Source organism: Plasmodium malariae (genome assembly GCF_900090045.1).
Source record: "Plasmodium malariae genome assembly, chromosome: 4".
NCBI lineage: Eukaryota > Apicomplexa > Aconoidasida > Haemosporida > Plasmodiidae > Plasmodium > Plasmodium malariae.
Window position 1 is genome coordinate 710,944 of NC_041778.1, and position 13,320 is coordinate 724,263.

At 29.0% G+C, this 13,320-nt stretch overlaps 2 protein-coding genes across 2 annotated transcripts; one reads left to right on the forward strand and one right to left on the reverse strand.

Moving 5' to 3' along the window:
• Nucleotides 1-208: 208 nt before the first annotated feature.
• On the reverse strand, nucleotides 209-1,095 carry ACP (acyl carrier protein, putative; the record flags this gene model as incomplete). Its single annotated transcript, XM_029003236.1, has 3 exons — nucleotides 209-361; nucleotides 533-750; nucleotides 1,050-1,095. 3 exons carry the CDS (start codon nucleotides 1,093-1,095, stop codon nucleotides 209-211), a joined length of 417 nt encoding a protein of 138 aa, XP_028859690.1.
• A 5,036-nt stretch (nucleotides 1,096-6,131) lies between these two features.
• On the forward strand, nucleotides 6,132-13,024 carry PmUG01_04023700 (conserved Plasmodium protein, unknown function; the record flags this gene model as incomplete). Its single annotated transcript, XM_029003237.1, is given in 2 exon segments — nucleotides 6,132-11,378; nucleotides 11,393-13,024. The coding sequence occupies 2 exon segments, from the start codon at nucleotides 6,132-6,134 to the stop codon at nucleotides 13,022-13,024; spliced, it is 6,879 nt and encodes a 2,292-aa protein (XP_028859691.1).
• Between the last annotated feature and the right edge of the window lie 296 nt (nucleotides 13,025-13,320).

Consider the following 13,320-nt stretch of genomic DNA (forward strand, 5'->3'; position numbering starts at 1 on the left):
TAAGAACAGCTATTTAAGAGAACTACTTAAGAATAGGTATACACATGTATGTATATATATATATATTTTTTTTTTTTTTTTTTTTCCTCCCATCTGTAAGATACATTTTCAAAGGATGTATCTTTTTGTCTGTCTACTTGTGCAACAATATATCAGTAAGTTCCTTACTACTTCACACATGCTTACGAACGTGCTCACCATACATTTCTCATGCATCCTGCTTTTTATTCTTTTCTATAAAGTCAATGGCATCTTGAACTGTATTGATTTTGAGGGCATCTTGATCGGAAATGGTGATACTAAATTTTTCCTCCAAGGCCATGATTAGTTCGACGAGATCTAAGCTATCTGCTCCTAGGTCCTGCGAACGGTAAGGTGGGAGAAAGTGTATAGTGCTATAAACATGGACTAAAAAAGCAGCCACACATGGAGGTATAAACAAGTGCATGTATATACATACACATATACCCACATAACACATATGTTAGACGCCTCGAAAAGCCCCGTAGTCTGTGTATTTCTCATATCTCACTTTGGTAAAATTTGAATCGGTTTGAATTTTATCTTCTTCCACTGATAGCTGCTTTGAAATTATCTGCTTGATATCATCAAATGTACTTTTTAACGAACTACCTATCTGTTTTCTTCGTAAAAAGTCCTTGTCCTTTTTCGTGTAATTGACACTTAAATCATTCTTTGTTTTTTTAAAAATCTGTAACGAGACTCCGTCTTTTAGAGTATTTTTAAAAGCTTCATAAAAAAGAAGAAAAAAAAATGAGTGGTGTGTGCGTCTTCGTTGGCATTGTGTATAATAGTACTATTTATGTCTATATGCAAGAAGTATTTTTGCTATTAATAGCTTTTTTCAGTGTGATTGGCTGTACGTACATATGCATGTATGTATTCCTGTATGTACATGTATATGTGTGCCTCTACGGGTGCCACTTCATATATATGCGCATCCCTTCTCTCGTTAATTACTCCTTTGAAGTTAAAAATATTTCGAAAAAAAAGGGAAAAATCGACAAAGAATTATGCAACATACATACCATTTACGCAGTATAGGAAAAGAAGGAAAAGGAGCATAATCTTCATCTTAAAAAACGGCAAAAAAATAATTTTTTTTTTTTTTTTTTTTTTTTTTTTTTTTTGCTTATCGTATCGAAAAAGAGAGCCTATATACCTCCTTGTTTACTTGATGTGTAGGACGTAATGATGTAGTAATGTACGTGTAAATTTAAAATTCATAGGTTTATGTATATATGCTAATTTGTATCTGATATATATATATATATATATATATATATAAACAATGCAGCATGTACGTTCTAACGCAAACAACTGGAGATACGAACTTTTTGATGGGGAAAAAAATAAAATAATGCGAGCAGAAAAGGAAAAAAAAAGAGAACCAAATTAAAATAAAACAAAATAAAATAAATGGAAAAACACAACACAATAAAACGAAATACAATATAGCAAAAAACAAAAAAAAAAAAATATAACGTTATTAATAATTAAGTCAATTCAAAAGGCACGTTGTAACTGTAGTAAAAAAATAAAAAAATATATACAATCGTAGATTATCTCGAAAAGTATACGTTATACGTTCAGAGCATTCAGCAATGAGTCAAGAAAGATACGTAAAAAAGGTGCAAAAAACATGCGAAAAAAGGCATAAAAAATACGCGAAAAAAGGCATAAAATATGCGCGAAAAAAGGTATAAAAAATACCCGAAAAAAGGCATAAAATATGCGCGAAAAAAGGTATAAAAAATACCCGAAAAAAGGCATAAAATATGCGCGAAAAAAGGTATAAAAATACCCGAAAAAAGGCATAAAATATGCGCGAAAAAAGGCATAAAATATGCGCGAAAAAAGGCATAAAATATGCGCGAAAAAAGGCATAAAATATGCGCGAAAAAAGGTATAAAAAATGCGCGAAAAAAGGTATAAAAAACACGTGAAACACATGGGAACACCGCCAAAAGTTATGATCTCTTAGCCTCAAAAACGAATGTTATAGCACATGAAAGTTAAGAAAAAAGAGAAGGCACAGAATGTATATTCTATTGTATTTTTTTACATACCAGTACGCTCCATCTATATGTGTAGTTTAATTATGCTTATACTTTTTTGTACATACTTCTTACATTATTTTGTCGACTTAATTTGTATTTTGCTTTTTTCGTTATAATATGTGTCATCATTATATCAAAGCAGTCGCGATTACTTAAAAGTGAAACGATATTGTTCCTATTTAAAAAAAAAAAAGAAAATTGTTCCATCCACCGTATATTGTTACAAAAGTGATCAGAAAAACTCTATTTTTTTTAAGTGGAATAAATAAATGGTAAAGGAAAGGATAAATGGAGTATAAAAATACATGTTTGGTTTATGAAAAGAAATATGTATGTGCACATAATTCCAGCGGGAGAATAATGTAGCTATGTGAGTATGTATATAATATATACATATTTTAGTCGTTTATCCTTTTTTTCATTTCATGTCGTATAGTATACTACTTTTACAAATATTGTTCAGCTTATGTTAAGCATATGATAAGCATATGTAAACATTAAATATTTGGTTTCAAACTCTGCAAAAATTGATAATTTATAGCAGATTAATCTAGTCCCATGAACTATTTAACCATTTAAGGAAATAATTTTTTTTTTTTTTTATAATTCTTTTTCAAATCTTACGATATGTATTGTGCCATGTTTAATTGTTTATTTAGCTGCTCTGTTTTTATAAAAACATGTGTGTTGGGAATGAATAATTATTTGTCTACGCAGTTGCTTCCGTTCGTAGTCGAATCGTGATGTGTATATATATATACATGTACATATATATATCAAACGTACTTACGTATGTGAACACGCTAGAACGCTTATGTTATACTTTATGTTGGAATTCCCTTTTCATTTTTATTGCGTGCGTTAAAATTTTCATCTTTCTACGGTTAAAATCAGTTTATCAGACGAACAATTTATTTTTTTTTTTTAATCTTTCAGTCTATATTCTTGCTTAATTCGAAGTGTATATGTATGTGTATATATATGCTTATATACCGTTAATTGCATATATATATATATATATATATATGTATATATATTGATAATTTTTTAAACATGTTGCTAACGTACGATGGGTTCCCCTTTATAACGTAATATTTCCGAGCGTCGCAATTAATATTATATAGTTTTTCAAAATAAAACATATGAGCACATGAAAGTTGACAATACCCTATTGCAAATATTGCAAATTTTTAATCTGTTCAGATGGGCTACAAATATATAAACGAATTTTTCACAAAAAGAAAAAAATAAAAATAAAATAAAAATAAATTATGAAAAAACTTAAAAATAAAATTTCCCTGATGTTTTTAGCAATAAATGTGCCAAATAATAGTGTGTGAATATGTGTACATTCAAATGTACACATATAAGTAAATACACAATCATTCGTGAACATGTAATATATATACATAAACACCCATAAATACGTATAAAAAGTGTATATGTATTTATTTGTACATTTTTTTCGTTTTCCTTTTTTTCATTTTTTCATTTTTTCATTTTTTCATTTTTTCATTTTTTCATTTTTTCGTTTTTTCGTTTCTTTTGCTTTTTTGCTTTTTTGCTTTTTTGCTTTTTGGCCTTTTTGCTCTTGTGTTTCTCTTTTTTTTTTTTTTTTTTTTTTTTTTTTTTATTGTTGCTCACGGATTTTTTAATTTTATACTTTTTTACGGGAAAATCACAAAGAAAAGAAAATTCTCAAATTTCTTTTATGCAAAGAAATATATTTATTACATGTCTTGTACAGGCGATATCCGCCCTTTCACTGGGCTAATAATAAAGGTACTTTCGTATGCTTACACATTCGCACATTCACACTTTGCGCAATAGTACTTAAGTATATACGTATGTATGTATCCATATGTACGTATGTATATGTACGTATGTATATGTATGTATCCATATGTACGTATATATATGTATGTATCCATATGTACGTATGTATATGTATGTATCCATATGTACGTATATATATGTATGTATCCATATGTACGTATGTATATGTATGTATCCATATGTACGTATATATATGTATGTATCCATATGTACGTATATATATGTATGTATCCATATGTACGTATGTATATGTATGTATCCATATGTACGTATACATATGTACGTACATATATGTATGTATATATTTACACAAATACAAACTTTTACATATTTAAACACAGACATAATTCATGTGTTAATACGCATAGGTGTGTCGCATTTTTACATGTACTAATATATGCATATGTTCTTGTATACACGCCATACATTTAAAAGGTTCATACGCCTAACATTCACATTACACTTCCCCCCTTTTGCTTTTTTAACTACTCGTTTATGCCTTTTTATTAATCTTTAACTACATTTTATTATTTAGAAGAAAAAAAAAATAAAGAAATACAAAAGTCCCCAAAGCAACAATTACATTCAAATACATTCCTGTACGTCTGACTGCAAATGTTCCTTTGTTTTTACTCGTACTAAATCGCATATTTAAGTATATACGTAAATACATACATAAATACATGCAAAAATACAAGCATAAATACATACATAAATACATACATAAATACATACATAAATACATACATAAATTCATACATAAATACATACATAAATACAAACATAAATACATATATAAATACATACATAAATACAAACATAAATACATATATAAATACAAACATAAATACATATATAAATACATACATACATACATATATACATGTATTTACTTATACATACATTTACCCTTACATATACGTATATTTAAATACAGTCTACGAAATATTTGTGCGTACATTCTTTTTCATTACATTTCATAACATGTGTTTAAAAGATGAAAAAAAAAATTATGAACATGCAAGGAATAACTTTAATTTGAAAATTAAAAAAAAAAAAAAAAAAAAAGAGAACAGTGAACATGTATTGACGAATGAGGATCAAGTGAACAAAAAAGGAATACAAAAAAAAAAAAAAAATATATATATATTTTTTTTTTTATCATTTTACATGACATATACACGTACGTATATGCAAATTAATATTCACGAAATTGCAATTACAAACAAGAAAAACGAAACGGCATTCTAAGGGAGAGAAACCAAGCGATTTACGTAGCAAAAGAGATAAGGAAGCGATCTCGAAATAATTAGGAAGAAAAATCAAAAAACAAAAAAAAAAAAAAAGAGGACAAAAAGGAACAGAAATAAAAAGGGAAAAACGGAAAACAAAAGAATAACTAAAAGATGTTACATTTACCATATGAGCAACCGTTTACGAATGGGGAAACAATTCTAAATCATTTTAGCTACACCTTTAATTGAACGAATACCTTACATAAGTTGATTATTAACAAGGTCAGCTCGACATACATCATTAAGCACAATGTACAAAGGGAACACAAATATATATATATATATATATAAATATTCATATGCATATGTATACGCATATACTTATATATAGCCATCACGTTTTTTTGCATGTACAAATTGCCCGTCGGTTTTAAGCATAAAGGTCAAAGTACATTTTTAGGTTTATATATTTTTATTTTTATCACTGCTTTTTTATTTAATTATTTATATTATATTTCCTCTTTTTTATTTATTATTATTATTATTTTTTTTTTTTTGTTGTTGTACTTGGAAAAAGATGAATATTAGCAAATGAAGTCACGTTTGCGATTTCTTACCGTTAGTGAGTGAACATGTTATCAGATTATCATACTCACCTTATATGTAAAAAAATATATTACACGTACATATTCATATTTTGTATATATATTCCTACTGTATGTATATATTCGATTATATGTATATATTTGCGTTGTATGTATATATTCGATTATATGTATATATTTGCGTTGTATGTATATATTCGCATTGTATATATATATTTCTTTTATATGTATACTTGTGCTTACGTGTGTGTATAATACACCCCTGTACATATCCACATATAACACGCATATATATACACACGTACGTACATATATATATATATATATAGATAGATAGATAGATCGCTCCCCGAACGAGCTCCTTGCTTGGCGAAATGCTAAAAAGGAAGGAAGACGAAGCAGGGGAAGAGAACGGGGATTATTTTTTCTCTTTTTATGAGAAAAAAAAAAAAAAAAAAAAAAAAGTAAAAATAGAAAAAACAGAAAAAACTGAAAAAACTGAAAAAACAGAAAAAACTGAAAAAACAGAAAAAACAGAAAAAACTGAAAAAAAGATAAAAAAAGATAAAAAGGAAAAAATAATTCCAAAATCGCACCACTCAGTCAGTACAGATAATTCATGTGAGTCAGGAAAGAGTTACTACTCCTGTTGTTACGAAAATTCGAAAAAATTTTTAAAAAATATAACCATATGTAAAAAATGTATATTTAACTATTTCGAGTTTAAAATTATTACAAATATTATTTACATGAGACATGGTGCCAGGACACCTAAAAAGAAAATTCGAAATATTTGGCCGTTCAAGGAAGGAAAGGGGGATTTGACTTTTCTAGGTTTTCAACAGTCAGTAAGGATTGGTAAGTACTTGAGAAAATATTATTATAGTTTGAAAAAATTAAACGAAAAGTATAATAACAAATGTAGTAGTAAGACATACCGTAGTAAAAATAATCAGTGTTCGGGAAAATGGAATGGAAAACACAAAAACGTGGAGTCATCAAAGATTTCAGCAGTAAATTTAAGTAAAGGCATGCATAATAATGATAGTGATGATGGTAATGATGAGGGGAATTTTTCAATATCAAGTGGGAATACCATAAAAAAGGGCTTTTTTCTAAATAATGGAAAGAAGAAAAAAAAAAGGAAAAGGAATTGTAAGGCGTTGATATATAGAAAAACCCTTTGTGATTTAAATAAAAATATATGCTGTAAAAATGTTAGCAGAGGGAATGCGCAGAGTGAAGAAGTTAAACTTAACTGTCCTTTTAAAAAATGGGAAAAAAAAAATAAAAAGAAAAAAAGAAAAGATGGTCGTGATGGTGATGCTAAAGAAGGAAGGGCAGAGAGTGCGAAGCGCTCCGATACACATGTGCATAAGGGATGTGCAAATTATCGGGGTATTAAAAAAAATATAATAATAAATAACATGAACGATGTAATGCTTGAAAGATTAAATTTCTTTTATAAACATATCTTAATAGAGAATAATATTCTTGACGATTCCGTAGAAGAAAAAAAAAAAATATTTTTAAATATTATGAGTGATTTATATAATAGTAGAAAGAATTTCCTGAAAAAGAAAGTAGAAAAATATAATATAGAAAAGGAAAAAAAAAAATATGAAAAAATCATTAAAATGATAAATAGATATCTCTGTATTAAAACTACTAATAGTGAGAGATGTAAATTAACAGCATATGCAATTATTTGTGGAATTCTAGGAATTAGTGAGAAAATGTTTTTCTTTTTATTCTTGTTGTCTTTTGATAACGATTATTATAATTCTGAACAATGTTATATCCCGAAGGATAGAAGAGTTTCTCGTAACGATAGAAACGTATTTCAGAAGGGGGATAAGAAGGGTACACCGTCTTCTTCTCCTCTTGATTGTACTCCTTTCCAGCGCAGTTACACAATAACTAGTAACAGTATATCCTACAGGAAGAGAAACGATCGATGTGTCGGTGAGTATGACGATTACCTATATAAAAGTGGGAAAACGTTGTCCCCTTATAAGAATCATCGTATGAACAGTCTGAATAAATTTCCTAATTCTCTATGTGATTTTAGCTGCGATTATGGATGCGATTATGGATGCAATTATGGATGCAATTATGGATGCGATTATGGATGCGATTATGGATGCAATTATGGATGCAATTATGGATGCAATTATGGATGCAATTATGGATGCAATTATGGATGCAATTATGGATACGATTCTAGATTCTATCCTATGTACAATTATTACATAAAAAACATATTTCAAAAAGTTATGTATGCGGGTAATTGTATCCCAAGTAATACTTCGCACACGTCGAACTCTATTAATTGCTTAGACTATTGTAAAAGTAATCATGATTCTATTATTAACAGTACGACTGAAAAAGTAAAATTACGGCACAGTACTAATGTGAACAGAAGGTATTGCCATCATAACCATCAGGAACATATATTAATTGAAAAAAAAAATTGTATTAACACGCATGATTTATGGGTAGGAGAGTGTGGAAGTAAGCAGAATCATAAGCAGAAGCAGGTGCTTAACATTAATGAACAGGAAGTTATTTGTCATAGTGAAAAGTGGGCACGTCCTAATAACACAGCTAATCCTAATTGTGTGTATAAAAATAAATTTACAACAAATAATGAATGTACAACTCCGTATTTTAACCATTCCATTTTAGAAGAAAATGAAAATGTGCATACGAACAAACCGATAAAGAATAACCACACGGAGTGGTATGAACAAATATATGAGTGGAACGACTCCCCTTTGGAAGAGAATAATCTGAATAATTATTTGAAATTACCAAGCTATAGCGATAACGTGAATACGAATGTAGCCTTTTTAAAGAAGGTGGAACAAATAAGACGGAAAAATTTGACAGGTGGAAATTTTCAAAAAATAAAGACCAATTATTGTACGTGTAACAGCTTAATATATAACATGAATATATTTTTTCAGTACTTTATGAACAGAAAATACAGTGAGCAATATATTTACAATAAAATAATTAAAACAAAAAAGAGAAATGAAAAGAAGTTAGACAAGTCGTACATTTACAATGTATTTCAGACCTATCTCCAGTATTTATTGATCCATTTTAGTAGCTTCATACTTGATAGTACTAGCGGAAATAACTACGCAGATGCGTTTTGCTCAGAAAGGGGAATGAACTATTTAGAGCCCGATATACGTGGGAGTAAAGTATTTCCAAAAAATTATTTCAACAGTTTTTACGAAACTGTGTGCAAGGGGAAGAATAAGATGAGGATCCAGGACCAATGTTCGGAAAATATAAAGAGGAATGATATCCATCTTTGTTACAATAACTTTGATGATGTTTCATATGTGACCACTTCAAATGACTCCTGTGAAGGAAGCGGTAATTGTGAGTGCGGTAAGGAATGCATCCAAAACTGTTGGTGTAAGTCCAAGTCTTACCGAAGCTGCAGGAGACCAACCAGTGCTAATAAGTGCGAAAGATGGCAAAACGCACGGATAAATGGTGTGAAGGACGACAAGTTAACTAATTTCGATGAGCTATCGAGCAGTGAGTACAATAAGATGATAGCGAAGTATATTTACCTAGTTAATATTTTTAATTTTATAATTTCGTATATAGATGTCCTTTTTGAATTTTTCAAAAATGTGTACATTTTGTGCTCCGTTGTAAATGTAGCTGGGAGAAACACACTTATGCATAAAACACTTAAAGCGAAAAATCATTATATTAAAAAATTAAAAAATTATATTTTCAATAATTCATATATATATAAATTACTAAATAATTATTATAAAGAAGAGATTTCAATAGTTCATTATATTACGAAATGGAACAGGAGTTATATGGACAGATCAGAGATTTTATTAAACGATACATGGTCAAATGATGTATCAGCAGACGATATGAATGATAATAATAATAATAATAATAGAATTTTATCTATGTTGAAAAAACATAATTCTTCTGTGTACAAATTAAAAAAAAAATTAAACAAGTCTATAATATTAAAAGATCTAAAAAAATTAAATTATTGTTCTTTTGATACGAACTATTTAAATAAGGTAAATTATGAACATGGAATATTTTTTTATGATGAAAAGGCGAAAAATTTGGAATTTCGCCTTTTAAACAACAAAGGGGAGACCATTAAAGGTATTAGAAGTATTAATAATATGAAAAGCATTAACAGTGTAAGGAATATTAATAATGTGAAAAGCGTTAATAGTATTAAAGGTAATAAACGCATTAAAAGCATGAGTAATATTAAAATCATTAAGCAGTTTATCAGTTCGTATGACGCTTATATTTATCACGATATTAATCTTTTTTTGGACATCAACAAGGCATATAAAAATTTATCTTCAAAAAGTAGTTTAACAGAGGAGGAAAATGCAACTACATCCGAAGTGGCATATAATTGTTTGAGCAGTATGTTTTTTTTAAATTCTATCCCTACTGTTAATGTAGAGATGGGGAATAAAGACAAATTATTTTTAACTGCGCATTATAATTGTTCAAATGAAGAAACAAAGAGTACGAATGACAAATGCGAGTGCAATCATTATGAAGGACAAGATAATGAAAAAAACATTTTACAAGAAAGTAATGTTTATTTATCAAGTGGAAAATCTAATGGTGATTTAGGATATACAGAATTAAAAAAGGATCAAAGTGCTAAAAGGAATAGTAAAATTATGCAGTTCGTTGAAGACGATGATAAACAAGAATATATCTGCAACACAGTCATACAACATAATAGTGCTACTATGGATGAGAAAAAAGAATTCAATACAAAATTAGGGGGGAGGGCTGCTAACCATTGTGTAGGGATATTACACAGGGAGAGAACAGATGAGATGGAAAATTTTGAAGATGGAGATAAAAACAAGTTAAACGATTTAATGAAGAGTAAGCGATATAGGAAATGTGAACGTATTAAATGGAGTGAATGCTTGGAGTTATGCGAACAGATTAGAGGAGCACGTGGTCTTAGTCCTGCTCCTCCTGTACAGGAAGAAGAGAAGAGGAGGAGACGTCCTATTTGCAAATGTGACAAGGAAGAAATTATGAACAGTTCAGCAAATGATATAGACTATAATAGCGATGAGAATACCAAAAGAAATCTTCATTATTATAAGGAAAGCAAGTGCACAGATATAACTAAAAAAGAAGAGAAAAATAAGGTGAAAATGTTTTATAAAAAAATATACGATTGTTATAAATTAATGTGTAAGCTTGAGTACAGTAATAAATATTTGTCATGGTTGTGCAGTGGTATGTCCTTAATTGATGTGGCTATTAATTTTATGATAAATGTGAGATTGTTTGAAAAATTTCAAATTGAACATGGATGCTGGAAAAATGGTAAAACGAGAATAATAAAGAACAAGAACGACAATCGTAACAGAAGCAGCAGTAGAAGCAGCAGTAGCAGTAGTAGTAGTAGAAGAAGTAACAAGACGTTTATTCCTAAAATTATGCTCTATCTGACTCACCAGTCGTCCATGTTATCCTTTCAGTCGTGTGTGGGTATAAAAAAAGACTACATGAAAATTCCCCCCTTCGCGGGATTTATATCCCTCGAGTTGATTCACATTAAAAAAAAAAAAAAAAAAAAAAAAAAAAAAAAAAAAAAGAAGAAATGAAAGAAGAAATGAAAGAAGAAAAGAAAGAAAGAAAAGAAAGAAAGAAAAAAAAAAAAAAAAAAAACCCATCACAACAACAAATTGATAACTACGACACAAGTGATAATAGCTGTCTTGATGATCAGTCGTGTTGTAGTAAATATGAAAGGAGGAGTATCCTAAAATCTGAAAGAAATACGTATTTTTCCTCCTCCGAGTTTAAGAATGCTTACAGAAATGGCATTCATAATTTTGTGTATAAGTATGATATGGCAAATATATTTTGTTGTAAGGAAGATTGTATGTGGAAGGTCAAGCAGAAGGATGCTCAGAAAAAGTCAAAGGAAAAATGTGCGGAAAATTCGTCAAATCGTGAAGAAGGCAAGAAAAATAGTAAAGAGCAAGAAGAGAAAGAAAAAAATATATCAGAAAAAAGAAACAAAGGAATGTACAATGAAAAGTATGAAAATTTTCTGCCAAAATGTGCAAATAAAGTACAGGATTTTAAAAATTTATTTTTTTTATTATGTTATAAAGATAATAATATAGATGACCTCATTGAGCTGTACAACATTTGTTTAAGTGAAAAACATACACACATAAAAAGTACTCAACTAAATAATGAAGAATTAAAAAAAAGGAAAAGGAAGAGACATTTTTACGGTTATTTTATTAAATTTACTTTTAATAATTATTTTCCCTTAAATTTGAAAAAAAAAAAAAAAAAAGCTCAAAAAAAATATTTTAATATATGTACAGCGAAAACAGTTTTTGATGTATATAAAAGTAAAAAATTGGTAGAGAATAATATATGTTATTCGTCTTTAATAAATAGGAGTTCAAAAAAAGGCAATTACTCAAATAATGCGTTCACTTCGAAAAATTATAACTGCATAAATTCGAATGGGCGCATTAATGGTACCTACTTGAGGAGAACTAATATCATGAAAAAGCTAAACATGAATTACTTGAATTTTAATTGCAAATATGATAAGTACATGCATTATGTGTATAACAGTAGTAATGTAAAATACGGAAAAATGTATCATAAACTTAACAGAAAGAGCAATAAGAAATTTAGAACAAAACAAAGTACTGATCTTAATAATAGATTGTTAGATAAGTGCAAACAGACACAACATGACTGTTGTTTGTCGTCCAGTGAAGAAAGGATGCAAAGGGGGGGAGGGGTTTGGTTCCGCAGTAAAAAGTTGAAATCTGCAAAGGATATGGAAAAGGAAAAAGACCACGTGGAGGGTCATCAGGAAAAACAGTTACTACAGCTAAACTGGAAGCAGCGAGAGGGGGGGGAAGATACGGACAAACATGATTATTTGAATGATGCTAATATTGAAAGCTTCAAGAAAGAAAGGAAAAAGAATTATACAAATAACATGAAAATGGGTTATATCTTTGGGTCCTCCAAAAAAAACATTTCATCAAAAATATTTAAAAATTTTAGAACATACAATAGTGGTAATAAAAAAAAAAAAAAAAAAAAAAATTCGTACAAAGGATGGTGTGAAAGTGAAATAAGAAATTATCATAATGAAAACATGATTTGTTTAGATTGCCTCATCAGCTATTTAAAAAAAATGCTCAGGATTTACGAAGACCCTGAAGTGTTATAGCATTGGTGGTGGTGGTGATGGGGGTACACTCTACACACAGGTGGACCTACACACATGGGAAAACACACATAAGAGTGTATATCTATGCTCACGTATGAGCTATATTGGATTGAAACCTGTATGCATTCCTTCCGTTCAGAGCAATTTGGTGTGCTCCTCAACATAACTAATTATTTGTTTAAAAATGCACCATCTTAATATTAATAGTACGGATGAGCAAAAGCGCTCCTGTCGCATTAACCCGATCATGATCTTTTTGATTGTTGGTATATTCCTCACACTTGGCTGAAGTGCCA